This window comes from Elephantulus edwardii, unplaced genomic scaffold, assembly GCF_000299155.1.
Source record: "Elephantulus edwardii isolate Elephantulus edwardi_28Jun2011 unplaced genomic scaffold, EleEdw1.0 scaffold00161, whole genome shotgun sequence".
NCBI classification, from domain to species: Eukaryota; Metazoa; Chordata; class Mammalia; order Macroscelidea; family Macroscelididae; genus Elephantulus; species Elephantulus edwardii.
The window spans coordinates 6,437,901-6,465,020 of record NW_006399911.1 but is presented as its reverse complement, the minus strand read 5'-3'; the positions used below and the strand labels follow the sequence as shown (position 1 = coordinate 6,465,020).

Below are 27,120 nucleotides of genomic sequence, written 5' to 3'. Positions count from 1 at the left end.
AAAAAAAAAAGTCCAGGAGGAAATGTTTTCCTGGCACATTTAACGAGCAGAAGGGAGCCAGTGTGACTTAAGGTCAGGTTTAGGGAGCCCACAGATGAGGCCATGACAGAAGGGTTGAGACCAGGAAGTACTGGGCCTTGCCATTATAATGAGAAGGCTGGGTTATACCATAAACACAACAGGAAACCATTGGGAAGTCTCTATGCAGAGGGCTGACACAATCTGATGAATATTTTCAAAGTCTTATACAACAAATACAGTCTACAACTGTGCAAAGATTGAAATAGAGGGAAGAGGGCAAGAAGGGAGGATAGGAAGCAGCATCTAGATTTGTAGTCTAATCTGCTGGAGTCACTTCAAAAGCCAGAGATGCCTAAACAGTTTACAGACCATGCAAATAACTAAAGGCATTAAGGAGATTTAGAAAAGTGGCAGGAGGGTTAGGTTACAAACTCAGTCCAAGACATCTTGCATTCCAAACAGCTGTTTCTTTCACGGCTTCCCCACAACCTGCCTAAGCTAGTCAGATGCTCACCTGGGAAATGCTGTCCCTCAAAACAAAACCAGTCAACTTTTCTGTTCATTTCCCTGAGAGTCGGATCTATTTATGGAAGGACATAAGGAGCTCTAGTGATGTAGTTTGTAACGTGCCCCATTGCTAACCAAAAAATTAAAATCGTTCAAATGCATTAGCTGCTTTTGCTGTAAGGGCTTACAGCCTCAGAAACTAAATGGAAAGGTGATATGAGCTAGAATGAACTGCAATGGGCTTGGAATAAGAAGCACTGGTTTTGCCAATCAAATCTGCACAGGCCAATTAATTAACACCCAATAAAAAGAGGAAGAATACCTCTTCACTCAGGAGATAAAATAAATATAAAAGTATAAAATAAGTATTAAAAAAAACCACATTATTTTACAGTTAAGCCTGCCAAACTCTTTGAGGAGCGATAACCTGACTATATAGGATCTGACTGGCATTGGAACATTTTTAACATTGGAAGCTTGCCCAAAATTTTAAATATAGAATGAGACTTGTGGGAGAACTAATTAAGTGACCTAAGGAAAAGTGCTAAGGGACTTACTACCTGCATGCCTGTGGGTAAGAAATCTAGACTTGTTCCCTCAATTATTCAATGACAGCCACACTCTTTGAAGAATTTGTGTGGCAAGTAACAAACATGCAAGAAAAGCCACCAATAAACAGCTATTAACTGACAGTGTGTGGAAGATCCCGAATTAGGCTTAAAGGTCACTGAGCTGGTAAGAGACAAATTCAGGCCAAGTGCACTTCCATATGACTCCAAAATCACATACTTCACAACTCACCGACATCATTTAACAGAAAATACTAAGAATTTGTCTTGGCTTTGATCTGTCCCTTCTACCTACAACCTAGAAAGGCTCAAAGTATAAATTCTACAATGTATTTTAATGTGACCAAATAGAATTCAGTTGAAAGAGGAGGTAAAAAGAATCCTGTACCTTTAATATTCATTCATCTAATGACTGAGTGGATTAGGCAGTGTGACCTGAGACATACTTCCTGTGCTGTAAAATGGGGACAATATCCAGAATGGTTTCTAGCATGGAACAGGTAGGAGATAACAAAGATGAAAGTACTTAAACTCATTACTAGAACTGAGACCCTGAATGTCCAATAAACCAATGAGATCGTCTGCCACAAGGCTAATAAAATTGCCCAATATTTGCACACACCCACCTGTGCCTGTAGATGAATCATCATGGTGCGAAAACATGAGAAACTGGAAACAAGGCCATATTAGGTCCTAGGTTAGTACTGAGATGAGACTTCTTTAAGTGATGCATCCTTTTGCACCATTTGTTTATTATTGTATCCTTTATTTACCTATTTTAAAAAAGGGAGCCTTGGTGGCCTAGTGTTAAGAAGCTATGCTGCAAACTCAAAAACACATGGTTCAAATCTATCAGCTAATCCTTAGGAAGATGGGCAACCCTCTACCCTGTGATTTACTGCCTCTGCAAACCAGCTAGAGGGTCCACAATGAGCAACAAATTTTTTTTAAAAACGTGGAGCTTCTCTGGCTGTTGGAATCCACCATGGGCTCCAGAGAGAGAAAGATGGACAATCTCCCATGTATTTTACAGCCTCCTGAAAACTTGTTTGAAGTCAGCTACAAGTGTGTTCTGACTCAATGCCAATGAGTGAGTTAAGTGAGTGATATAGGTTTGGGAAAGTATTCTACACAAGGGTAACGCTGTTTCCTTCTGGAGAGGGACAGGGGTCTAGAATTGGGAAAAGATGCCTAGTAGTTAAGGACATTTTGTTTTATTTGAAGTGTTGTGTCTTCCCAAGTAGAAAATACCATGTATTACTTGAAGAATTAAAAACTAATTAAGTGATACACCATCTTCTGAGGTCACTTAGGCAGTACCATCCCTGAGAGCAAACACAGTTGTCTCTGGCACTGCCAACTTCATTTTGGGAACATGTCCTACAAATACACACAGAGAGACATATATATATACACAGACTCTAAAGATTTCTATTCTGGAATAAATACTGCAGCATTTCTAGCAAAATGAAAACAAACATAAATGTGCATTACTGGGAAATTAGTTAAGATTTCAGTCCAAGTGTCAACGGAATTTTATGGGACCTTCTCCTATACAGATGTGGAAAACTCGCCTGTGTTGAGTTGAAATAATATATATGGTGTTACCATTGCGTAAAAAAAATGCTTTACATATAAAGAAGTGTGTCTTTATATAGACTTTTTTTGGAATGAAAAACTGTAAACTATGGCTGAATCTGAGCCCAGGAAACCGGAGACGGTGATTGAGTGGAGACATAAATCCTTTTTTGTAGTTTTGTAGTCTTTCAATGTTCCTGTTTATGTATCACAAACATATTTTGTAAAAGCAAAATCCTACTGGCGGCCGCCCCCTTAAAGATTTTTGTTCTTTTGTACAGGGCGATAGAGGCTTTCAGGGCAGCCAGCTGTGAGTTCGAATCCCACAGCCTAGCCAGCACCTGCAGCGGGGGCCTCAGAGGGCGTGTCTGCGTGTCTCCCGCGCTCATTTGCCCACAGTGACAGGTGAAGGGAGCGCTGCTCCCCGCCTCACCCACCGACGCGCATTCGAGTTCGGAACCTATGATCGCCCTGGCCCAACTCCATGGAGCCCGGCTCCCGCCCCGGCCCGCGCTCACCGCCTATGATGGTCCTAATGAGGGAGGCGTGCCCCGGACAGTCGACCAGCGTGACCTGCAGCTGAGGCTCCGCGGGCTCGGACCTGGCCTCGGACGCCGCCACGGGCAGCGCCGACCGCAGACGCTCGGGCAGTGGCACACAGAAGCAAGAGAAGCCCAGGTCGAGCGTGATGCCGCGCTCACGGCTCTGCGGCTGTTTATCGAAGGCGGCGGTGGAGGCAGTGGTGCTTAGAGCCCGCGCCAGCGCCGTTTTACCGCTGTCGATGTGACCCAGCACGCCCACATTCACATTCACCCGCCGCCCGGCCATGCCGCTTTCTGAGACGCCGGTCTGGCCGCCAACCCCCTCTGCTCGCAGCGGCGGCGGTCCGGCCCGCTAAGCGGCCCCCGGCAACAGGCAAGCCCGGCGCTGCCGTTCCGGCCCAGAAGCTTCCGCCTTCGCGCACCCGAGGGCACTGCCGGCGCTAAACGAGCATTCCGTGGGTGCTTGCCGAGGCGGCCTTTGCCCAGGTCAGTGATGGCAGGGCTGCCAGCCAACCTGACTCCTCCCACTGAAGCCTCAAGGTGCCAGACACCGAGGGAATCCACTCATTCATTTATTTATTCATTGATTCCTTTGCACCAGCCCTAGGGAGACAGTGTGCTTCTGACCTTACAGTTTACTGAGAAAGTAAACTATATACACATGAACTAATAAGTGAACCAAACCATTTTCCAGCCCTCTAAAGAAAATAAAAGCAGAGGTGGAGATGACCAGAGGTGCTAGAGTGAGCGAAGACATTACATTTGGTGGCTTTTTTTTTATTTCTTTATGATTATTATCATTATTATTATTATCATTAATTTTAATGAAAGTTTACAGAGACTTTGGTTTTCCGTTCATTCATTTTTGCACTTTTTTCCCTGCCCATCCCTGCCCCACAGTTCGCTCTTCTCTTTGAAAAGTAAAAGAAAAATTATTTCATTGTTATACCATCCCTCCCCCCAAGTCCACTCCACTATGCAGCCTTCCTTCTGGACTCCTGTATGAGGAGAAGTGTGGCATCAGGACTGGTGGAAGATTCATCAACAATCTGCGTTATGCATATGACACAACCCTGCTTGCTGAAACTGAGGAGGGCCTGAAGCACTTGCTGTAGAGGGTCAGGGACTGCAGCCTTCAGTATGGATTGAAGCTTAATATCAAGAAGACAAAGATTCTCACCAATGGGCCAACTGGCAGCTTCAGGAAGGATGGTGAAGAGTTTGAAAGATTGTTAACAGCTTTAGTTTGCTTGGCTCCGCAGTCAACACTCTTGGCACCAGCAGCCAGGAAATTAAAAGACATATTGCAATGGGAAAGTAGGCTATTAGGGACTTCTCCAAAGTACTGAAGAGCAATGGTGTCACTCAGGAGACTAAGGTGTGCCTAATATAGGCCATGGTCTGCAATCACTTGATATGCATCAAAGAGCTGAACAATGACTAAGGAGGATAGAAGGAGAATTGATGTCTTTGAGCTATGTTGTTGGAGAGTATTGAACATACCATGGACTGCTAAGAAAACGAACAGATTCACCCTGGAGAGGGTTTAACCAGACTGCTCCTTGGAGGCAAGGATTCTGAACCTTCATCTGACATACTTTGGACATGTTGCAAGAGAGGACCAGTCCTTGGAGGAGGATGTCATGCTTGGGAGGGTGGAGGGACAATGCAGGAGAGGAATACCCTCTATGAGGTAGATTGATTCAGTGACTGGGGTAAAGGGGGTAGGTGTGTCAGATACAGTGAGATTGGCACAGGACAGAGTAGAGTTTAGGGCCGTTGTACATAGGGTTGCTGTTAGTCTGGGCGAAGAGGGCCAAAGAGAAGAATGAAGAATTCTGAACTCAAATGCTGATGGCCTTGCTTGTTGAAGATAAAACGGCCTTGCCTGTCTGACTAAGCTAACAGGTGGCTCGTAAATCAGAGTGGAATGCCCCTCCCTAAAGACTCTGTTTATAAAAGTCCTCCCCAGTAAAAAAAATTTTAAAAAAATCCTCCCCAGTAAATTCACAATGTGACTTCCCATTCTTCCTCTCCAGGATGAGGAACTCACCCAGGAACTCCGCTTTCCCCCGCCCCTTTTAATAAAGCTGCATTAAGCTTTCTCTCGTTCTCTCTGATTTCTTCTTTAAGTCCACTAACCTAGACTAACAGTTGCTAAGAATCACAAGCAACTCTACGGCACATATCCCTTTTAAACAGTTCTCTCCCTCATCTGTTTCAATGCAGTGTACATTATTTATCCCATCTTTCTCAGTCTCCCCCAACCCCGATGTCAGCCCCGTTTTACAACAGTGGCACTATGTAATATTTGTCCTTTTGTAACTGAGATATTTCACTCAGCATAATGTCCTCCCAGGTCCCCCATTTGGTATAATATTTCATTAGTTCTTTGTTTTTCAAAGCATTGTAATATTCCGTTGTATGAGTATACCACAGCTTCTCTATTCATTTGTTGATGGGCACTTAGGTTGGTGGCTTTTGAGTTGCCCAAAACTTGTGAAGGACCTGGTCATGGGGAAGACTTAGAAAATGGGGACAAAAGAACTCACAAAAAATTCACTGCCATAGAGTCAGACTCATAGTGACCCTCTGTACAGCTTCCCCACATGTAAATTTTAGGGAATGGAGACTCACCATCTTCTCCATCTACAGATGGATTCCAACCGCTGGATACTTGTGGCCTTTTGGTAAATAACAAAACACTAAGGACCAGCCACCAAAATCATGAGTACCCAGAACCAAAAGAAAAACATTGTCAGCTGGTCAGGCAGTACTTCAGAGAGAGGAAATTTAAAAGGGCCTCTGCTGGTTATAGACGCTGGTATGGTGCTCTACTAACAAAAAGGCAGGCAGTTCTCCAGCAGTGAAATCCACCAGCCCCCCAAAAACATGGGCAATCTCTTCGCCTGGCCTTTACAGCCTCTGAAAACCTACAGGAAGATCAGCAATGAGTTGTTTTTGTATATATGTATATGTATGTGTTTGTGTGTGTGTGTGTATAATTCGACCTCCTATTTAAAAACGCATTTGGTCAGCAGTATAGGACAGTGATGTGCCAATCGTGGTAATGGGCACCCATGGTGGACAGTGTTGGCTGGAGCTTCCCAACTAAATCAAGCCTGGAAGCAGGAGCGGCATCCACTTCCAAAATGGCTTGCCTCCGGAAACTCTATGTACGAACAGTGCTCAGGCTGTTTGTTCACAGGGTCGCTATGAGTCGTCTACGACTCGACGGCATTAAACAACAACAACAACATAGGGCTGGAATCCAGTTTGGAAGTTATCTGCAGCAGCCAGATTCTACAGAGGCTTGTTTGCTGGTTACAATGCGGATTAGGGTGGAATGTTGACTCATTAATGGGTGTGAGATGATGTGATTCGGCCTCCTATTTAAAAACACATTTGGTTTTGTTTTTGGTCAAACATTCTTCTAAGTGATATAGCACTGGTCTGTCCATTGCTGTACAGAGGTAACTCATGGTTGCTATAATGCTAAACACAGTGACACTGTTGTGTCAAAGGCAATAATGATTATCCATGGTGGACAGTGTTTGGTGGAGGTTCCTGATTAAAACAAGCTTGGAAGCAGGAGTGACATCCACTTCCAAATTGCCTTGCCTCTGGAAACTCTATGAATGTGGAGAAACGACAAAAGTTATACAAGTGTTCAGGTCTTTCATTCATAGGGTCTCTATGAGTCGTCTACCACTCGGTGGCACTTAACAACAACAACAGCATATACACACACACACATATGTTGCTATTGCTATTATGTGCCTTGGAGCGGGAGCAGACTCATACCTAACCCTCCAGCAGATTTTCCCAGGCAGTAAATCTCGGGGGAGGATAATGGCCATTTTCTCTTTGTGAGCTGCTTGTGGATTAAAAAAGCATCCTTTTGCTTTAGTGGTGCAGCTGCTTACAACTAAGGCACCAGAACTCCCTAAATATATGTGATTTGTTTAATATATACATGTGTGTTTAATATATACATGTTTAAATACACATGTTTTCTTTCTAGATGTATCTATGTTGTTGATGAGTGCTATTAAGGCCAGTATGACTCATACTGTCTCTATAAACAATCGATCTGGACTCTATCCTATCCTGCACCAACTTTATCATCTTCAATACATTTTATTCTGTTAAAGCAGACACCATATCGATCCAGCTTGTTTAGGGGACACACACAAATAGCCTTCATCTGACATCAGCAATGATATCCCTGGTACCACAGTCTCTTATAAATCCTGCTTGAACTTCTGGCAGTTCCTTATCTATGTACGGTGCTAGCCAGTTTTGAATGATCTTCAGCAGTATTTTACTTGCATGTGATATTAATGATATTGTTCAATAGTTTCCACATTCATTTGGATCACCTTTCTTGAGTATGGTAACAAATATGGACCTCTTGACGCAAGAGGCAAAGAGGCTCTTTGGAGGCAAAAATGATGAGGCTTGCCTCACATACTTTGGGCATGTTATTAGGAGGGGGCTATTCCTTGGAGAGGGACATGCTGGAAATGGTGGAAGGTCAGTAAAGGAGAGAAAAACCCTCAACCAGGTGGACTGACACAGTGACTGCTGCAATGGGCTCTTGTGTGTCACGAAGTATGAACATAGTACAGAGTGAACAGGATTCAGAACTTTTGTGTATAGCTACGTCATCTTCAACTCAACAACAACACACATATGTATATATGTCTATTGTTGTTATGTGCTGTCAAGTCAACTATGACTCATAGCAACCCTATGAACAATAGTTCTAAATCCTGCCCTATCCTGAACCAACCCCATTGTCTCTGATACACTTGGCCCCATTGCAATAGTCATTGTGTCAATTCATCTCATCCAGGGTCTTCCTCTCCTGCACTGACTCTTCACACTTCCAAGCATGATGTCCTCCAAGGAATGCCATCTCCTAGCAACATCCCTAAAATGTGAGATAATGTTTCACCATCCTTGCCTCCAAGAAGTACTCTGGTTGCACTTTTTCCAAGACAGTTCTTTTTGGTTTTTTGAAAGGTGTAAATTCTTCTTCTATTGTTCTTATTCACTGTCCGGCTCTCAGATGCATAGCAAGTGATTGAGAAGACCATTGACTGAATCAGGCACACCTTAGTCCTCAAACTGACATCATTGCTCCTTAGTAATTTGGAACGGTCCCTGGTAATGAACTTGTCCAATGCAATATCTTTTCTGATCTCCTGATTGATATCAAGGCTGTTGATTGTGGATCCAAGAAAGATGAAATGGTTGACAATTTCAATTCTTTCTCCATCTATCATTATGTTGTCTTTCCATCCAGGGATGAGGGGTTTTGCTTTTTTGATGTTGAGATGATTATTTAACCCATATTAAAGGTCCTTCAGTGGTTTTCCAAGGTTGGGAATCACACAGGAGGAGATTGCCCATCTTTAGCTCTCAGAGCTACTGGTGGGTCCGGACTGCTAGAGATATTCTGCTTTTGGCTTATTGGTGTAACTCCTTACAGACTACACCACCAGAGCTATTGGCTAAGGTGGTGGTAGTTGTTGTTATGTGCAGTGGAGTCAGAACTGATTCATAAGTCACCCTCTTGTTTTCAGAGGCTGTAAATTGCATTAAAGGAAGTTGCCTATTTTTGTCCTGTGAAACAGCGTGTGGATTCAAACCACCAGTTGCTAAGAGTTTGCAGCATAACACCTTACAGTGAGGCCACCAGAACTCCAACTCCTCCAAGGGTGATAGATAATTGAATATTCTGTGTAAATGTCTTTTAATTTTACTGAAGTTATGAAATTCTTCATAATAAAATACTGAGGGGGGAAATGAAATAATTTTTTAAACAAATTTTAAAAGTTCCACAATACCTTATCCATATTTCCAGAATCTAAAAACCTCTCTAAAGAGTAAGGTTTTTCTAATTCTTTGGCAGCACATGACCTGACCTGAAAAGAAGGCAGATTATATGCCTGTCACTTATTGTGACAGCTACCTATTTTGTTGCAGAAATAGTAATATGTTTGAGTCAGACTTTTAACAAGTCCATTCCAGTTTGACCTGGCTGAGAATCTGCATTTCCACCCTTCTCTCAGAAATCATTACTAGAGAAGGAAGAACAGACTGACAGGTGACCCTCCAATGGAATTTCAGAAGCTATAAATCACGTGGTAGGAGATTGCTCATGGAGCTGCTGGTGTATGAATTAATCAGATCCAATTGACACGGGAGGAGATGACCTCTCCTTCTCCAAAGGAGCATCTGGTGGGTTCAAACCGCGTGCCTTTGAGGATTGCAGCCCTACGCTACCTATCTTCCTGTTGATAACACATCTTCTTACCCACTAAATTCACCAGACCTCCCTTTTTAATGCTAGATGTATACATGAGAACCTACATTTTAACAGGCTCCCTAGGTGAGTGTTATAGATCCCCAAATGATTCTTAGGAATCCTTTTCACATGAAGATTCTGATTCCATGTATCTGGGGTGGAAATGCAAATTCTCAGCAGAGCAGAGAGTCCTCTGTGAGTGAACAGGTTCCCAGTCCTGGTTTGATTGTGTGGGGTTGCCCACACTGTATGGAGGGGGACCTATGGAATCCTGTATATCTTCTGATTTATATTTTCAAAAACCTGAGACCTACTAGGCCCCAGCAGCTGCATTAAGGGATTGCACACTTGTGGTTGGAAAGATGACCAACTGACCTGACTTGGTGACTATGTGATTTTGTGAGTAAGAGAGAATCAAGAATCTGGAATGCTCCTCAGGTGTCTACTTTTGACATTCATTCTTTTTTTTTTTTTCTCTCAACTTTTTTTTAATAATTTTAGTGACCATTTACAGAGAATTTGGATTTCCATTCATTCATTGCTGCACTTCTCTACCCGCCTAGCCCTCTCCCCCCGCCCCTCAGTTCTCTCCTCTCTTTCAAAAGTAAAAGAAAGACTCCCTCCCTGGTACACAATCCCCCCGCACCCCTCCCACCGCCCCAAGTACATTCCACTATGCAACCTTAATTGTGGACTCCTGTGATAACCTTAATACCCTATCATACATCGCTTTTAAATTATTCACTCCCTCATCTGTTTCAGTGCAGTATACACAATTTATCCAGTTTTTCTCAGTCTTACCCCAACCCTCATATCAGTCCCATTTTACAACAGTGGCACCATGCAATATTTGTCCTTTTGCATCTGAGATATTTCACTCAGCAGAATGTCCTCCAGGCTCACCCATTTTGAATAATATTGCATGAGTTCCTTGTTTTTCAATGCAGCGTAGTATTCCATTGTGTGAATATACCACAGCTTCTCTATCCATTCGTTTGTTGATGGGCACCTGGGTTGTTTCCAACTCCTTGATATTGTGAACAGAGCTGCGATAAACATGGGTGTGCGTGACATTCATTCTTTCATTTGCTCCATCTTTCAACAAGTACTGATTGAGTACCTGCTATGTGTCAAGTACCACTAATGCCAGAAATACTATAGTGAACATGACAGGTGATGACTAAGTAGTGTAGAAGAAATAGAGCAACATGGCTGAGAGTAACTGGTAGAGGGGAGAAAGACATTGGGGCATTTGAGCTGACAAAAACAAAGGCCAGTCATGCAAAGAACCACGAATAACTAAGGAAATAACATACAGGCAGAGGAAACAGCAGGCCGAGAGGCAGCAACAAGCTGGGCAGAGTACAAGTAGTGGAAAGCTGCTAAGAAGCTGCCTGGTAAGATTACTTGAAAAGATCTTTAAAAGTATGTTTTTTTTCCTACGGCCATACCACCCTAAACACTCTCAATCTCATCTGAAAATATGGTTTTGACAAAAGTATCAAAAGCTCTGATTGGCTGCTCAGGGGTGAGGCCAAGAGACTCTCTCAGAAAATAGGACCTTCATCATGTCGGTTGTAGTGATGGCTTAGAGTTCTCCCTTCCCTTTATTTAAACTTTGGGTGCCACTGTGTCCCACATGGAAGCAGTTTCTGTAAGTAGTGTTTGATAAATATTCTTTCCAAAGAAGGGAATGGTTGGGGAGCTCTGGTGGCCTAGTGTCAAGAAGCTGCACTGCAATCCCAGAGGTACACGGTTCGAATCCACCAGATGCTCTGCCGGAGAAGGAGGAGCAATCTCCTCCTGTACCAGTCAGATCTGATTTGACGGTACACACACACACACACACACACACACACACGGAATGGTTGACTGGAGGGAAGATGGAAGACATTATTACTCTACATGTCTCTGTATTGTTCGAATTTTAAATCATGTGAAAGTGTATCTATTAAAAAAAAAAGAAATATTTTTAAATCATTTTTAAACTGGAGATAGTGCCCTAAAAGAGAGCCCTGGTTGCCTAGTGGGTAAGGGCTTGTGCTGCTAATCCAAAGGCACACAGTTAGAAAGATGGGCAATCTCCTCCTATGCAATTTGTTATTGCTGTGTGCTGTAGAGCCAGAACTGACCCATAACTGACCCTCCAGTGGTTTTCAGAGGTGGTGAATCACATGGAAAAAGACTGCCCATCTTTCTCCCATGGAGCAGCCACTGGATTCAAACCACCTACCTTTGGCTTGACAGCACAATTCCTTACACCAATAAGAAGTCGACTCTATTCCAATTTGATGACATACAAAGACAATGTCCAAAAGTACCAATAAGAACATGAAAGAGACATAAATTATTATTAATATATTTATCATTTGGGAGCTCTGATGGCCTACTGACAAGAAGCTGCACAGCAATCCCCAAAGCACGACTGCAATCCCCAAAGTATGTGGTCTGAATTTATTAGACATAAATTATTGGGACCTGCCACCTATAGATTAAGAATGGACTCTTTACCCTCATCCCCACCTCACCATAGCGCAGTCGGCCCCACTTCTCTATGAGGCCACCCTGGAGACGCACAGTGCTAATTCACCCCACACCAACCTGTGGACTGCCTCCTCAGCTGACACAGCCTCTGGAAATTTCCACTGACTTCTAGGAGCTGGATTGGCAATCCTGTGTTTCACCCTACATTGTTCACTTCACTCCCCCCCGCACCCCCTGCAAATAACAGAAACTCATACTGATATCAGCAAAGGGGAACATACTGGCCCACAGTATCATTTTCTGGAGTTGGAGATTGCTTATATTTGTGTCCTGGCTTCACTGCTGGAGACCTGCATAGCTCCAGGCAAGTTATACAGTCTCTTTGTGCCTCTGTTTCCTCATTTCTAAAACAGATGCATTTCTAAGAAAGGGTGATATTGTCGTTGTTGTTGTTAGGTGCCGTCGAGTCATAGACTACTCATAGCGACCCTATGAATGAAAGGCCTGAGCACTGTTCGTACATAGAGTTTCCAGAGGCAAGCCATTTCAGAAGTGGATGTCGCTCCTGCTTCCAGGCTTGTTTTAGTCGGGAAGCTCCAGCCAACATTGTCCGCCATGGGTACCCATTACCACGATTGGCACATCACTGTTACAGTGTTCAGCATCACAGCAACCACGAGTTATCTCTGTACAGCAACGCACAGACCAGTGCTATACCACCTAGAAGAATGTTTCACAGGAAAACAATTTGAACTCAGCCTGAGAGCCGCAGATTAAAATCACCCACCTTCGGCTTGGTAGCATAACTTTAAGAAAGGGTGATAGAAAAAAAAATTGACATCTTCGAGCTGTGGTGCTGGAAAAAATTCCTGCCTATCCATCTCATAGACTGCCAAAAGAACAAACAGATACAGTTTTTAAAAAATGCAACCAGAGTACTCCTTGGAAGCAAAGATGGCCAAGCTTCATCTTTCATACTTTGGATAAATAGCTAGGCAAGGCTATTCCTTGAAAAGGGACATCATATGAGGAAAGATAGAGGATCAGTGAAGGAAAGAAATACCCTTATGAGATGGATTGACATGACAACTGTAGCAATGGGTTCCAGTGTGTCTGAGATGATGAGGGTAACACAGGATGGGGCAGGGTTCAGGTCAGCAGTTCATACTGGATGTCACCTAACAATAGCCACCTCTATGTTAGGGAATCTTGGTGGTCCATTGTTAGAGAATTCAGCTACTAACCAAAAGGTCAGGAAGCTCTGGTGGTGTAGTGTTGTGTAGTGTAGTGATAAGAAGCTGCACTTGCAAGAACTAAGGTTCAAATTCACCGGTTGCTCCATGGGAGAAGGATAGGCAATCTCCTCCTGTGCCATTAACTGCCTCTGAAACCCCATTGGGGGGTCCACCACGAATCAGTTCTGGCTCAACAGCATACAATAACTATAACCGAAAGGTCAGTATTTGAAACATAGCCGTCACCCTGCAGGAGAGAGATGAGTCAGTCCACTTTGGTAAAGATGTAAAGAGCCTTGGAAACCCTGTGGGCAGTTCTGCTCTGTCCCACAGGATGATTATGAGTCAGCATCAACTTGACAAGAGGAAATCGCCTCTCTGTGAGGATGACAGGACTTGGTGTTCGCACAACACTTAGAACAAAGCTTGATAGGAGTACCACCTGAGTGCTAAGTCAAATATTAAATCTAACTGAAAAGTAGAGGGAATTTTGCAAAAGCCCCAGGTTCTTGCTCTGCCGCTGGTCCTCCTCTACTCCAAGATGGGTCCTCCCCTCACAGTGACAAAATCACAGCAGGACCAAACCTACCTCAGAGGAACTCTCCCAGATGCTATCATCCAGTCTCACTAGACCTGATAAAACCACATGCCCTGAACCAAGCAGAGAAATGTGCTGCTCTGGCCAGGTGTGGGTCAGAATTCCAACACAGGAGTCAGGAGCCTAGAACTCAAGGCCTGGGAGTGTGGGAACTGTGGAAATAAAGTTTGTATGTTGCCACATACAAAATAAAGGTCACCTCACAACCTGTGAACTTTGCCACACTGATTGCACTTGCTTTAGCACTGTCTGTCAAGCTATGCTCTCATTGAAAACAAGTTCCAGGTTGCATACCTCTGCTATTCTGGCACACACAAACACTAGATAGCTATCTTCTGAGCGAGCTTACGCCAGACCTCTGAGCTCTGGTGGCCAAGTAGAGAGGAGTTGCCCTGCTAACCCAAAGGTGCACCATTTGAATCCACCAACTGCTCTGCGGGACAAAGAAAGGCGATCAATCCCCATGCACTTTACTGAGTCTGAAAAGCCACTGGAGAATCAGCTACGAATTGGTTCGGACTTGACAGTCCCTGACATCAACAACCCCAGCCCTCTAGCCAACAAAGACCTTCTCGACTCTGTGGCTGACTTCTCAGATTGCACACGGTCCCACAGGCTAGGCTCAGTCCTGGGGAAAATTGTTGACAGCAAACAGCCTGCAGGACTGTGATTATTTTGGATTTGTTCTTAATGCTAGTTTCTTTCTGTTGCTTTAATGTGTGTCATTTTATGCTAAGATAGCTCAAAGTTCTTTACAAACAGCTAGCAATTAATTCAACTTCATTAAGACCAATTAATCCAGGATTAATTATGAATTTGCCCAAAGGAAGTTATTACACTTTGCTCTTTGATTTGAGTTTTAGCTTTAAAAGATTCTTTCAGGAATGAAATGGAAATTTTTCTTTTCTCGGAGGGTCTCTACCTTGCCCCTGATGGTGTTTACTGTATTCCTTCTTTAGTTATGCTCCTTTGCTAAACACAGAGGAAAATGGCACCCAGGCCACCAGCTGAGCTTGATGAGCAGGTCACTTCGGGGCACAGTAGGTAAGGAAAGCTGATGTCTGAGCAAGAAGAACTCGCACATGGCTTCAAATCATAGCTGTACTCACTCATTCGGTGTCATTGAGTTGATTCTGCAACCCTCCACAGGATTTCTCAGGCTGTCCATTCTCAGTCGGAGGAGATTGCTTGCCCGTTTTTCTCCCTCAAAACTACTGTTGGACTCGAGTTACCAGAAACCTGAGGTCTTTTAGCTTGTGGTGCAGCACAATTTCAAAGCTAAGACTTGCACTGGAATCTACCTTAATGCATGTCGTCTTCTTTCACCACCCTGAGCTCTGACCTCTGTTGCACCGCACACTCCACCCACATCCCCAATGGAGCCTACAGGAGCCCAAGGCAGAGAATTGGTAGAAATTACCAGGCATCCCTGTGACAGTGGGACATGCCTGCTGAAACGGTCCCCCAGAGGATGCTGGAATAGGAGGCACATTTCTCTCTGCTAATCTAACCCCTATCTTCAGCCTGTCTGCCAGTATCTAGACTCCTAAGAAGTTCCTGTGACTGCCCAGGGCAAGGTTTTCATTTTAAAAGCATAATAAAATTCACATACAGGCCTGGACACATTCAGAATATAAATATTTTATTGCTGTTACATAGATATTATTGTTGTTATGTACTGTCAAGTATCACTCCGAGCAACCCTATGAACAACGCATCTGAAGCCTGCCCTGTCCTGTGCCAGCCTCATCTCTGATACACTTGAGCCCATCATTACAATTATTGTATCAATCCATCTGGTTGAGGATCTTTCTCTCTTTTGCTGACCCTCTACCTTTCCAAGCAGGAGATCTTTTTTTACAGACATGCCCAAATTATGTGAGATAAATTTTCACCATCCTTGCCTCTAAGGAGCACCCTGGTTACACTTTCTCCAAGACGTCTTTGTTTACCCTCCCCTCCAGCTCCCCATCAAATTGTGCATCCCTATGATTACCCCCCAATCCTCACCCCTCTGCTCCTGCCCTCGCCCTCTTGAATCCTCATGCACATTTTACTAGTTATCTTTCTATTTCTACAATAATGGTCTTATATAATATTTGTCCTTATGGATAGACAGAGTGGTGGGTAAAGGTAATGGGAAAGATTCAGTGTGAAAAACAATGTATGCAAACTTTGTAAGTAAACCAGTATAAAATCAAAATTTTATTTTAAAAAAATGGAGAAAAAGAAGACATACTTGTTTAAGGGAAAAAATCTTTATCATTATATTCCAAAGCTCTGATACTATTTTCTATGCCATGTTCAGTGCCAAAGTCTCTTATAAAAACCACATTTGCTTATTGCATAGACCCTGTAAGTGCGCGTTGTTGCTGAGGTAACTGCCCAGAACCTCACTGTACTTAAAGAATAAAATCTGGATTTGAATCTGAGTATCATGTAATGATGGACTTCCAACCTTTCTTGGGGTGCAGCGTCTTCTGGTCCCTGTCCTTATTTTCTTTCAGGTTTCTCCAATATTATTGATTTAAGAACTATCTTCAAAATTTATGAAATGTTCAGATACCACTGATGACAATACTGTTCATTAACTTGGTTTACTTTTATCCTTTTAAACTTTTTGTTGATTTGCATATAATTACTTGTCTATACTCTGTTTCATTCATATACTTGTTGAGGTTCTTTTGCCTCCTTCCTCCATCCACCAAACTCAGCGACTCCAGGATTTCCCCACTCCTTCCCTACATCCCTTCAACTCCTTTGTCCCCTCCCTTTTCTCTTTGGTTATCCATACACATCCTATTTATTACCCTTCGGTTTTTAAAATAATAGTCTTAAACAGTTTTTGTTCATATGAGTTAGTTGACTCATATAGAATTTTTCAAAATCGTTGCTCCTAAGTGCTGCATAGTATTCCATTGTATGAATGTACCACAGTTTCTCAATCCAGTTGTTTGTTGATGAACATTTGGGCTGTTTTCATGTTCTTGCAATTGTGAATAACACTGCTACGAACATGTGTGCAAATCTTCATTTTGTCTTGGTTCTATTGTCCTTGGGGTATGGTTCTAGCCGTGGAATAGCTGGATCATATGAAATCTTTATGTACAGCTGCTTTTATCTATAACTAAAGGCAATTCTTACATTTGAAAAATTATTATCACTTGTCTTATAAAAAATCAGAAAACACAGAAATAAATACAGTGAGACCTATAAGAGGTGGACTGTCTTGTTCTTCTAGATTTTCCAAGATTTTTGTCTGTGACCAGAGAGCAGTGAAAGAGCACCAGTCAAGGGCCCAGTCCACCTCCCTAAACAGTCTCTTCCTTTTTTTTTTCCTTCCTTCTTATTTGTTTGTATCCCATAGTTGTTTGGTGTTTTTTGGTTGTTTTTTTTTTAAATGTATTTGCTTGATTGTTTTATATTTTATTCTTGTTATTCATTTGGGGTTTTTTGGTCCTCTTACCCCACTTCATGTCCTGTGACTTCTTGTCTCAAATATTTGAGTTTTCTTTCTCTGACAAGATCTGGTGTCTGGAGATTCACTTACAACGATTTTCAAAAGTCCAGACACTGACATTTATTCTCTCATTGATAATGAGATTAGAAAGGAGTAGGAGTCTCTCTCTCTCTCTGTAATAATATGTTTATTCTGATACTACTGTTTAATTGTACAATCAATCCATAACAAATTACCAGACTAACTTAGCATAACGTCTCAGAATTGGGTTTTTTCAACAGCTTCCAACTTAGGATCTTCTAATTTGGAATTAGGTAGGGGATTCATGTCTGCTTTACCACATATGGAAATAGGACACATCCCTGGTGTACACCTTTCCCAATTTTGAACTATGTAGTTGATAATAGAAGGAGAGTTGATGCCTTTGAGCTGTGGTGTTGGAGTAGAGTGTGGAATATACCATAGACAGCTAAAAGAACAAACAGGTTCATCCTGGAGAGGGTGAAATCAGGCTGCTCCTTGGAGGCAAGGATTCTGAAGCTTCATCTGACATACTTTGGACATGTTGCAAGGAAGGACCAGTCCTTGGAGAAGGACATCATGCTTAGGAGGGTGGAGGGACAGCACAAGAGAGGAAGACCCTCAATGAGGGATTGATTCAGTGACTTTCTATTTCTATTTCTGTTTCTGTTTCTATTTCTATTTATATATATTTACATTTATATATAAATAATATATCTAATATATAACTGTTGTCTGTTGAAAGTGAGCAAGACGTAAGCAATTGTTGCAGAAGATCAAGTAATTTAGCCTTCAGCATGGTTTGCATCTCAATGTCAAGAAGACAAAAATTCTTACCACTGGACCTATAGGCAGCGTTATGATGGATAGGGAGGAGAGTGAAACTTTCAACAACTTCATCTTGCTTGGATCCACAAATAACACCCTTGGTACCAGCAGTCAGAAAATAGGAGACACATTTCACTGGGAAAATCTGCAGTTAGAGACCTCTCCTAATTATTGGGGAGTAACGATGTCAGTTTGAGGACTAAAGTGTGTCTGATTCAGGCATGCTCTTTCCAATTACTTGCTGTGCATCTGAGAGCTGGACAGTGAATAAGGATGACAGAAAAGAATTGATGCCTTTAAGCTGTGGTGTTGGAGAAGAGCACTGAACATCCCATGGACAAACAGATATATCTTCACGAGGGTGCAGCCAGAGAGCTCTTTGGAGGCAAGAATGATGAGGCTTCTCCTCACATCCTTTTGGCATGTTGCTAAAAGGGGCTAATCCTTGTAGAAGGCTATGATGTTAGGAAGGGTGGAGGGTCAGTGAAAGAAAAGAAGACCCTCAACTAGGTAGATTAACATGGTGACTGCTGCAGTGAGCTCTTGTGTGTCAGGAAGTGTATGAATGGTGCAGGATAGAACAGGATTCAGATATTTTGTTCATAGGATTGCTACAGGTCCTACTCAACAGCACCTAACATCAACTATATATACAGGATATATATACACAAACACACACATATGTCTGTCTATGTATATGATGTCTATATATGTCTATATATACATGATGTCTATATATACATGATGTTGATATATATATGATGTCTATATAGATATAATGTATATATTGGGAGTGCTGGTGGCCTTGTGACAAGAAGCTGTTCTGTAATCCCAAAAGCATGTAGTTCGAGGCCACCAGCTGCTCCATGAGAAGGATGGGCAATCTCCTCTGTGCAATTAACCCACTGGAGGGTCAACTATGGGTGGGTTCTGACCTTACAGTCAACAACAACTACAATAATGTGTGTATAATGTCTTGCCAGACCATGGGGAAAATTAAGGCAGGATGGGGATCAGGGATACTAGCTTGGGTAATAAGGTGGCAGGGAAGATTTTACCTGGGAAGAAAGATCTGAAGGAAGTAAGGGGTGATTATTATTGATGACAGGAGAAACAAGGACAAGTAGATTGAACTGCTAACTGGGCCACAGGTCCTGGCATTTCCAAATTCTCCTGAAAATGAAATGGGAACATAGTACTGCTTAACTCGGGTTTTCATACATCACTCCGTATGAGACAGGCAAAGTGAAAAGCAGTTTTATCTCTGTCTAAGATTATAGCACTCTTGTTGTTGTTGTTAGGTGCAGACTCACAGAGACCCTATAAACAACAGATCTGAACACTGTTCTATCTTGTGCCATTCTTACCATCTCTGACACAACTCACTTAAGCCCATTGCTGCAATCATTGTGTCAATCCATCTGATTGAGCGTCTTCCTCTCTTTCACCAACCCTATCCTTTTCCAAGTGTGATGTTCCCCTCCAAGGAATAGCCTCACCTAGCAAACAAAGTATGTGAGATGAAGCTTTCTCATCTTTTCTTTTAAGGAACACTCTGGCTGCACCTTCTGTAAGACATATGTTTTGTTCTTTTGACAGTCTATGAAATATTCAGTACTGTTCTCCAACACCACAGCTCAAAGTTATTAATCTCTTACATGTTTATTACTTTTCTCTCTCTCTGTTTTTTAAAGTCTTTTTCATTATTATTTGAGTGAACGTTTACAAAGCATATGGGTTTTTCATTAAATCATCGATACATTTTTATCCCATTCATTCATTATTGCATTTTTCTCCCTACCCACCCCTCCCCTCAATTTGCTCTTCTCTTTGAAAAGTAAAAGAAAAATTCTTTCATTGTTATACAATCCCTTCCCCCAAGTGCACTCCACTATGCAGCCTTTGTTCTGGACTCCTGTCATGACAATAATACCTAATCACATATCCATTTTAAACAGTTCTCTTTCTCATCATTTTCAATGCAGGATACATTATTTATTCCCTCTTTCTCAGTCTTCCCTCAACCCCGATGTTAGTCCTGTTTACAACAGTGGCATTATGCAGTATTTGTCCTTTTGTGACTGAGATATTTCACTCAGCATAATGTCCTCCAGGGTCATCCATTTTTAATAATATTTCAAGAGTTCTTTGTTTTTCACTGCAGCATAGTATTCCATTGTGTGAATATACCAGAGCTTGTCTATTCATTTGTTTGTTAATGGGCACTTAGGTTATTTCCAACTCTTTGCTACTATGAACAAAGCCACAATGAACATGGGTGTGCATTACTTTTCTCTTTTTTAATTTTTAATTAATTTATTTAATTTTTAATTTTATTTTTTTAATGTTGTTATGTGCTGTCAACATAGAGAGAGCTAATTTGGCCTCGTGAACAGAAAGTTATGCTACCAATCCCAAAGTGGGTGATTTTAATCTGTAGTCCTCAGGCCTGGTTCAAATTGTTTTTCTGTCAAACATTCTTCTAAGTGGTATAGCACTGGTCTGTGCATTGCTGTACAGAGTTAAATTGTAGTTGCTGTGATGCTAAACACTTTGACACTGATGTGCCAAATGCGATAATGGTTACCTATGGTGGACAGTGTTTGGTGGAGCTTCCCTATTAAAACAAGCTTGGAAGCAGGATTGCAGCACAGCTTCTTGCCACTAGGCCATCAAAACTCTCTTATTACTTTCCTCTTATCACTGGAATGTAAACTATGAGTCCTGTTGCATACTGTTGTGTCCTCAGGATATAGAATACTGTCTCTCCTACTCACTGTAAGCACCAGTAAAAATAGTTGTGCTTGTGCCTGTAGCTCAAGAGTTGGGGCTTGGTTGAGGTTGTATATTTGAGATTCAATTATGTAGATAACGGGAGTAGGAGTGCAGTGGGGCTTAGAATTAGAGAAGTGAGTTAAAGACAAAATACCAGAAAACACTAATCTCTTTTTTTTTAATTTATTTTATTTCATTATATTTTGTGTGTACCGTCAAATCAGATCTGACTGGTACAGAAGGAGATTGTTCCTCCTTCTCCAGCAGAGCATCTGGTGGATCTGAACCATGCACCTCTGAGACTGTAGTTGCAGCTTCTTGCCACTAAGCCACCAAAAACACTAATCTTTTTAAAATGAGCCACGGGGAAGGACGAGGTGAAAGAATTAGGAAAAATCCAGGACAGACCTGAAAAGACGGGATAACAGTGGATTAATAGTGATTAATTTTATAAAACACATTGTATGGGAATGATTGTATGAAATATATGAGTGAAGGAATGTATGAAGCACAATGTTTATGAATGAAACACAATGTATACAAATTTAGTATGCAAACCTATGTAAAAGAAAAAAGAAATTTTAAAAATAAAATAAAATTAAAATAAAACAAAACAAACAAAATTTTAAAAACAAAATAAACTCAAAAATGAGCCACACATAGCGGGGCAGTGAAGGAGTTGGGAAGACCAGAACCAGGTCCAGTGGAAGCATGGAGGTCAATGTATCAACTCTGCTAGTTGCCTACTCACTGTCCATTCTTCCTTTTTCTTTCTAACAGACTCCAATATAGTTTTGGGAGACGTATGCATGTAAAGTATCTCTCTAACCCCAGTCTCTTTCACAACTAGTGGGGGTCATGAACTCAAATTCTGAAGTGTGGCACTTAAGTGGACATCACTAGCTGAGGTTGTTAGAAAGCCTTTGAGAAGGAACAGGCTCTGCTGGCCATGGTCTTCAGAATGAAGTCCACTGTCCTTCCTTTTTGCTCATTTCTCCTGCCCAAGATGTGGAAGTGATTAATTGGAGGTGACCCAGGAATCTTTCCATTATGAGAGGCAATACAACATGCTAAGGATGGTGCAGTCATGAAACTAGGGACACAGTGAGAAAATACCATTGTCACTGTTAACTACATAGTGAGCACCTGGAAATGGACTGGTCCTCACTACGCCATGTACCTGTCCTCACCTCAAGTCACCCAAACAACATTCTCTTCACCCAGCTAAACAGCGCTGTTTCAGAGCTCACAAGTTATTAGGACTCTGCCCTTCAGATAGATTGTCCATGCAGCTCTTCTCTGACGCAGACACCCAGAGCTGAGCCAGAGTTTAAAGTAAGAAAGACTCAGTCCTTCATATGGCCAAATAGGGAGATGCAAATAAATCTCTGCTAGCTCCCTTGTCTGGTGTTTTTTTTTTTCAAAACAGCTCACAAAATTTAGTTTTGTATTCATTTACATGTATCAATCACATGGTATGTTATCAATTTACATATTCATTCTTTGTGAACTGCCAATGGAAAGGTCAATGGTTTGGATCCACCAGGTGCTCTGTGGAGGAAAATCTAGAAAGTTGACTTCCCTAACTATTTATAGCCTTGGACACCTGACGGAAGGGTCACCATGAGTAGGAATAGATGTGAAGGGAGTGGGAGATTTTTTTTTGTAGGGAATGGGTTTGTTTGTTTTAAATCTATACTTAGAGTTACCAACTTTTTATAGCCAGAAAGACTACAACAATGAAGAGTTGATATCAACTACTGACTGAACTAACACAGTAAATGCATTCTCATGCTAGGCTTCAATGAGAGTTGTGAACATAAGCAAGAGAAACCCTAGGATAATCTTCACAGTGTAGGAAGACTGACTGGGAGCAGTGTATAAACATAATTCATAACAATAATGAAGTAGGTTTTTTCAGTGATTGCCATGTAAGATAACGCAAAACTGTCAAAGTATAATAGAAAAAGTTATAATATTATTGTTGTTGCAATCAAGTTGGCTGCCACTCATAGAGAGCCTATAGCTCTGAGCCTGGCCTATTCTGGGCCAGTCACTCTGTTTCTGATACACCTACCCTCTACCCCCATCACCCCAGTCACTGTGTCAATCCATCTCATCTGGGCTCTTCCTCTCCTGTGCTATCTCCCCATCCAAGCATGTCCTTCTCCAAAGACTAGTCTAGTCCCTGGCCATGTGCCCAAAATGTGTGAAATGTAGCTTCAAAATCCTCCGAGGAGCAGTCTGGTTTCACCCTCTTCAGGACAGACCTGTGTGTTCTTTTGGAAATCCATGATACTTTCACTATTCTTCTTCTGCACCAAAGCTCAAAGGCATTGATTCTTCTTTTGTTACTCTTAGTTATTGTTCTAATTAGTACAGCAGTAGACTGTCAGTTCATTGTACTGAGATAACCGGTGGGTTGCTGAGATACAGAAACTTTTGTCATCAATGTGTCAAATGCCACAAGGGTTAGCCATGGTGGACAGGTTTTAGTAGATCTCCGAGATTAAGACAGACTAGAAGGCAGAATTGGCTATTTCTTAATTAAAAGGCTTCTAAAAACCCCATGAACAGTTGAGGAACATGAATAGTTACAGTATTAGAGGTAGAGCTCAAATTAGAAGTCAGTGGAAAAATAGACAAACATCCTTTAATAATTAGAACATGGAATGTATAAAACTTGAATATTGGAAAACTAGAAATTGTGAAAAATCAAGTGGAAGGGATAAACATTGACATCCTAGGCAATAGTGAGATGAGATGGACTAGCTTTGGCCACTTTAAATCAAATAATCACATGGTATGTTATGGGACCAATGAAAAACAGAAAAAAGGTGTTGCGTTCATAGTAAAAAAGTCAATTTTAAGTTCTATCCTGAAATATACTGTTGTGAGTGATAAGATAATATCCACATGGATAAAAGGAAAACCTGTTAATATGACTATTTTTCAAATATACGCTCCTACATCTAGAGCCAAAGAGGAAAAAATTGAAAATTTTTACCAAATTTTACAGTTCAAAATTGACCAAACACGCAATCAAGATACTGGAATGCCAGAGGTGAAAACAATGAAGAAGAAATAGTTGTTGGAAAGTGTTGGCTTGGTGACAGAAATGAAGTTGGAAATAGAGTGATAGAATGTTGTATTTGCAATGATTTTTTTTTCATCTCAAGTACATCAAAGAAACACAAATAATGAGTTTACACATGTGGACCTCACCTAATGGACTGCATAGGAATCAGACTGATACATCTGTAAAAAGAATCATTGGAAAAGCTCAAAATCAGCAGTCAAAACTAGGCCAGAGAAGGACTGTGGATCAGACCATCAATTATTCGTGTGAAAGTTCAAGATGAAGCCAAATAAAATTTAAACAAGTTCATTAGAACCAAAACATGATATTGAATCTAGTCCATTTGAATTTTTTAACATTTTTAAAATTATTATTAATTTAAATGAAAGTTTGCAGACACTTAGGATTTCCAGTCATCCATTGTTATACTTTTCTCCCTGCCCATCCCCCCAAATTCACTCTTCTTGAAAAGAATAAGAAAAACCCTTTCATTGTTATGTAATTCCTCCCCCTAAGTCCATTCCACTATGCAGCCTTCACTCTGGAATTCTAATGACAAGAATACTCATTCATATATCCCTTTTAAACAGTTCTCTCCCTCATCTGTTTCAATGCAATACACATCATTCCTCCCCTCCTTTTCTGTCTTCCCTCACCCCTGATGTCAGTCCCGTTTTACAACAGTGGCACCATGCAGTATTTGTCCTTTTGTGACTGAGATATTTCACTCAGCATAATGTCCTCCAGGATCATACATTTTGCATACTATTTCATGACTTCCTTGTTTTTCAATACAGCATAGTATTCCATTGTGAGAATATACCACAGCTTCTCTATCCATTCATTTGTTGATGGGCACTTGGGTTGTTTCTAGCTCTTTGCTATTGCGAACAAAGCTGCAATAAATATGGGTGTGCATATATCTGCTTGGGTGGCAGTTATGGTCTCTTTGGGGTATATTCCCAGTAGTGGAATTGCTGGGTCAAATGGTATTTCATTGATGTTCTAGTCTTCAAACCTATTCTTAAGATTTAAAATTCAAATGGAGAAAGCACCATACAGCCTTCCATAGCGGTTGAACCATTTTACACTCCACAAGATAAAAGTAAGTAGCCCAATTGAAAAATTGGCACAGGATATGAACAGACACTTCACCAAAGAAGACATTCAGAGGGCAAAAAAATACATGAAGAAATGTTCAAAACCCTTAGCTCTAAGACAGATGCAAATCAAAACAACTATGAGCTATCATCTCACCCCAGTCAGAATAGCAAAATTTAACAGAACAGCAAACATCAAACGCTGGCGAGGTTGTGGAGAAACTGGAACCCTTATTCACTGTTGGTGGGAGTGTAAAATGGTGCAACCACTATGGAAGGCTGTATGGTGCTTTCTCCATTTGAATTTTAAATCTTAAGAATAGGTTTGAAGAATAGAACATCAATGAAGGAAGACCAGATGAGTTGTGTAATGACATCAAGGATATTATCCATGAAATGAGGAAAATGCCGTTACAAAGACACAGGTGAAAGAAAAAAATGAAATGGTGGGCAGGGAGAAAAGTGTTCAACAATGAATGAATGAACAGGAAAAAAATCAAATGGAAAGAATATACTGTAAAAAATATATATGTTGAATTAAAAATCATTAATAAAAAATAAATTAAAAAGAAGCTATGCAGATGGAAATTATGCATATAAAAAAAGATACTCTGAAAAGTGCACTAGAGGATTGAGAAGCCAAAACAAAGGGGAAAGATGCCAAAGTAAAAGAGCAGAACAGAAGATTTCAAAGGACAGCTCGAGAAAACAAAGCAAAGCATTGTAATGGAAAGTGCAGAGAGCTGGAATAAATAAGGAAGAATCACTCTGCGTTTCTCAAGCTGAGAGAACTAAAAAACAAATTTAAGCCTTGAGTCACAATATTGGAAGATGCTATGGACATTATGTTGAATGACCCAGGGAGCATCAAAAGAAGACAGAATGTGGCAACAAACATTTGGCACCATCTCAGACAAGGGTCTCATAGCGAAAGTTTACAGAATACTCCTAGGCCTCCAGAAGAAAAGGACTAATAGCCCAATTATAAGTGGGCAAAAGACATGGAAAGACTTTTCACAGAGGAAGACATTCAGATGGCCAACAGACACATGAAGAAATGCTCAAAATCACTGGAAATAAGAGAAATGCAAATAAAAACCACAATGAGAACCATCTTACCCCTGTAGCAGTGGCAAAGTTTAGCAGGGTAGCAAGCAATAAATAAATGTTGGAGAAGATGTGGCGAGTGGGAATTCTTATACATTATTGGTGAGATCTGGAAGAAAGTTTGGCGTTTCCTAAAAAAGTTAAACATAGAAACTCTATCATCCAGCTATTCCACTACTAGGAATACACCCCGTGGAAATTAGAACTGAGACACAAATGGAGATCTGTACACCAATGTTCACAGCCGTGTTATTCACCATCGCAAGATCATGGAAACAATTCAAATGTCCAACTACAACTGAATGAATTGAGAAATTGTGGTACTTTCACACAATGGAATACTACACAGCACTCAGGAGCAACGATTTAAAAAAGCTACATAACTTGGGAGAGACTAGAGAGTATTAAGCTGAGTGAACTAACTCAGTCTCATAAGGACAAACACTACATAAGACCATTAAAAAAAAAAAAGTAGAAGGATAACTAGTAAAACATGATATGAGGAACCAAGAGAGGAAAAAGTAGAAGCAGAGGGGTGAGTGAGGATGAGTAAGGGTAAAACCACAGGGTCACGCAGTCTGGTGAGTTGAAGGAGAGGGTGAAGGAAATGGGAAAGATCTGGCTGGGATCTGAAAAGATTGGGTTAGGATGGGCAAGGTCCAATGGTGATTGAGTTTATAAAGCATAATGCATGGGAATAATTTTATGAAACAATATGAATGAAAAATAGTGTGAAGCACAATGTATACAAAACCTTGTGAACAAACCAATATAGTTGTTGTCGTTGTTGTTATGTGCCGTCGAGTCGCTTGCGACTCATAGTGACCCTATGTACAACAGCCCTAAACTCCACTCTGTCCTGTGCCAATCGCACTGTCTCTGACACTCCCATCCCAATTA

General features: G+C 41.3%; 1 protein-coding gene and 1 pseudogene across 1 annotated transcript in view; one reads left to right on the top strand and one right to left on the bottom strand.

Moving 5' to 3' along the window:
- The window catches only part of EEFSEC (eukaryotic elongation factor, selenocysteine-tRNA-specific), a 384,789-nt gene extending 381,286 nt beyond the window's left edge, over positions 1–3,503 (bottom strand). Inside the window, exon 1 of the mRNA XM_006895177.1 lies at positions 3,194–3,503. Within this exon, the coding sequence (XP_006895239.1) occupies positions 3,194–3,503 (310 nt within the window). The remainder of the gene's footprint in view (positions 1–3,193) is intronic.
- The window catches only part of LOC102852420, a 28,079-nt pseudogene continuing 4,460 nt past the window's right edge, over positions 3,502–27,120 (top strand).